At 43.5% G+C, this 2,106-nt stretch overlaps 1 protein-coding gene across 1 annotated transcript in view; it reads right to left on the bottom strand.

The window, feature by feature from the left end:
• Nucleotides 1-318: 318 nt before the first annotated feature.
• The window catches only part of Spire1 (spire type actin nucleation factor 1), a 138,512-nt gene continuing 136,724 nt past the window's right edge, over nt 319-2,106 (bottom strand). Inside the window, exon 17 of the mRNA XM_028774208.1 lies at nt 319-1,496. Coding sequence (XP_028630041.1) covers nt 1,235-1,496 — 262 coding nt within the window. The 3' untranslated portion in view covers nt 319-1,234. The remainder of the gene's footprint in view (nt 1,497-2,106) is intronic.

Below are 2,106 nucleotides of genomic sequence, written 5' to 3'. Positions count from 1 at the left end.
TATTAAACGGAGCTGTCATCAGTGGTGATTATGAGGGTGGTTTTTATAGCTGTCAGGAATTACACTGTGCATGTGCTTTAGTTCATTCTCCAAACATCAGTGGCAGTCTGATTGACCGGTTATTTCTAAGCATATGGAATGAGGGGCAGCCCATGTTATGTGTGTCACAGGAGCCGAGGAGTTTCAGGTAAACCATACTACCTGTCAGTTGCCCTTCATCAGAAACGCAGTGACATTTACAAGACAACTAGTGCAAAAAGCATCAAAAAATTATGCAGGCAGCAGGTTCATTTTCTTGAGATTTTAAAACAGCCAAGGTTTTTCTTTTAAAATTCATTTATAAAAATAAACTTCAGTTTGAGACTCAGATACCAAACTGTGGTTAATTTAGTCACGATGGCCACACTATAAAGTTATGGAAAATGTAGGTGAAAACGTATGAGCTGGCACCCCTGCTGTTACAGCTTCCAATCAGTTAACCAAAACCTGCTCAACTGCTTGACAAAATTTTAATCTTCCCTTTTCCTCAGACTTCCACAAAATCTTAATTCTTAGACATGTATTATAAAACTATTCAAAACCATAATACATTCACAATAAGGAATGAAGGCCTGGTAGCAGCTCAGGAAACACTGAGGCCTGGGCCTGGGCAGACCCTGAGCTCAGAAAAATGGCCACCCGTGCGGTGTACAGCTTAACTTGATTGTTCTGCACTGGATGCAGCCAGAGCCCCAAAGAGAATTATCAGCAAGGCCTTCAAGATTTGTGCTGTGAGATGACAGTCAACCTGGCCCACCCCCAGGGAGCCGATGTGTGGCAGGGCTTTGGACATTATGTACATGAGATAGGAACACTGTCAAGTGGAATGCCAATATGACTTACTGCTTACAAGTGTGCTAACATCAACACTCAGTCAGACTGACTTCACACATAAGCTTTTTGCCTTAGTCAGGAAATTATCCAAAGAACATTGAGGAACCGAACTAAGGAAGTTTCTGGCTTCCTTACTCACATACACAAAATCAAGTTTTAGGCTTTCTGAGTGCAAATGAACAAGTAGCTGACCTGCCTCATACCATCAGCTGATACGAACACAGCCTTGAGTCTGGGTCTCAGGTACAGCCCAAGCCTGACCTGCTGCAGACGGAGCCTGTGAAGGAAAACCCCTGGGAAGAGTCTGCAGGACTGTTGCACTGCCCGTCTCTGCACACAGAAGAGCGGGAAGGACCAGGGCTCAGATCTCGTTGATAGTCCGCTCTGAAGGGCAGTACTCCGAGGGGCCCGCCGCCGAGGACATGTAGAAGGATTGTGTCTTCCTTTTTAACCTGGCTCTTTTGTTGGCCAACAGCAGGCTGCGCCGGCTTGAGCTGATGATCTCTGAAATGAACTTTTTGCAGTCTACACACACCTCCATTGTGCTCCAGTCCTCCATGAACTCTTTGGGAAACTGGAGTTCTTCATCAGATTTGTCCACAGACTTTGATTTTGAAGAGAACCTGGGATGGGGGCAGGTGGTTGACAAAAAATATTTAGTATTTTTAAGAGTTCAACTGAAATATTAAAAATTGGTAAGAGAAAAAAATCCTAAAAGGGTTGACAAAACATCAATAGAAAAAGGCGTGTGAGTGTGTCATGTCCAAGAAAGAATTTCTTATTGCAGATAGGGTTCAAAAACCTTTTTAGAAATCAGGTAGGGCTGGTGAGATGGCTCAGCAGTTAAGAGCACTGACTGCTCTTCTGGAGGTAATGAGTTCAATTCCCAGGAACCACATGGTGCCTCACAACCATTTATGATGGGATCTGATGCTCTCATTTGGGTGTCTGAAGACAGTTACAGTGTACTTACATATAATTAATAAATAAATAAGTAAATAAATAAATAACTTTAGAAATCAAGTACATGTTTTATTAAGAAGGAATATAAGCTGAGCATGGTGGCCCATGCCTTTAATCCCAGTATTTGGGAGGTAGAGGCAGGTGGATCTCTGAGTCTGAGGCCAGTCTGGTCTGCAGAGTGAGTTCCAGGTCAGTCAGAGCTACAGAGAAACCCTGTCTTGAAACACACACACACACACACACACACACACACACACACACACACACACA

Source organism: Grammomys surdaster, unplaced genomic scaffold (genome assembly GCF_004785775.1).
Source record: "Grammomys surdaster isolate TR1022 unplaced genomic scaffold, NIH_TR_1.0 239, whole genome shotgun sequence".
NCBI classification, from domain to species: Eukaryota; Metazoa; Chordata; class Mammalia; order Rodentia; family Muridae; genus Grammomys; species Grammomys surdaster.
The sequence above is the reverse complement of the archived record's forward strand: the minus strand, read 5'-3'. Positions and strand labels throughout refer to the sequence as shown.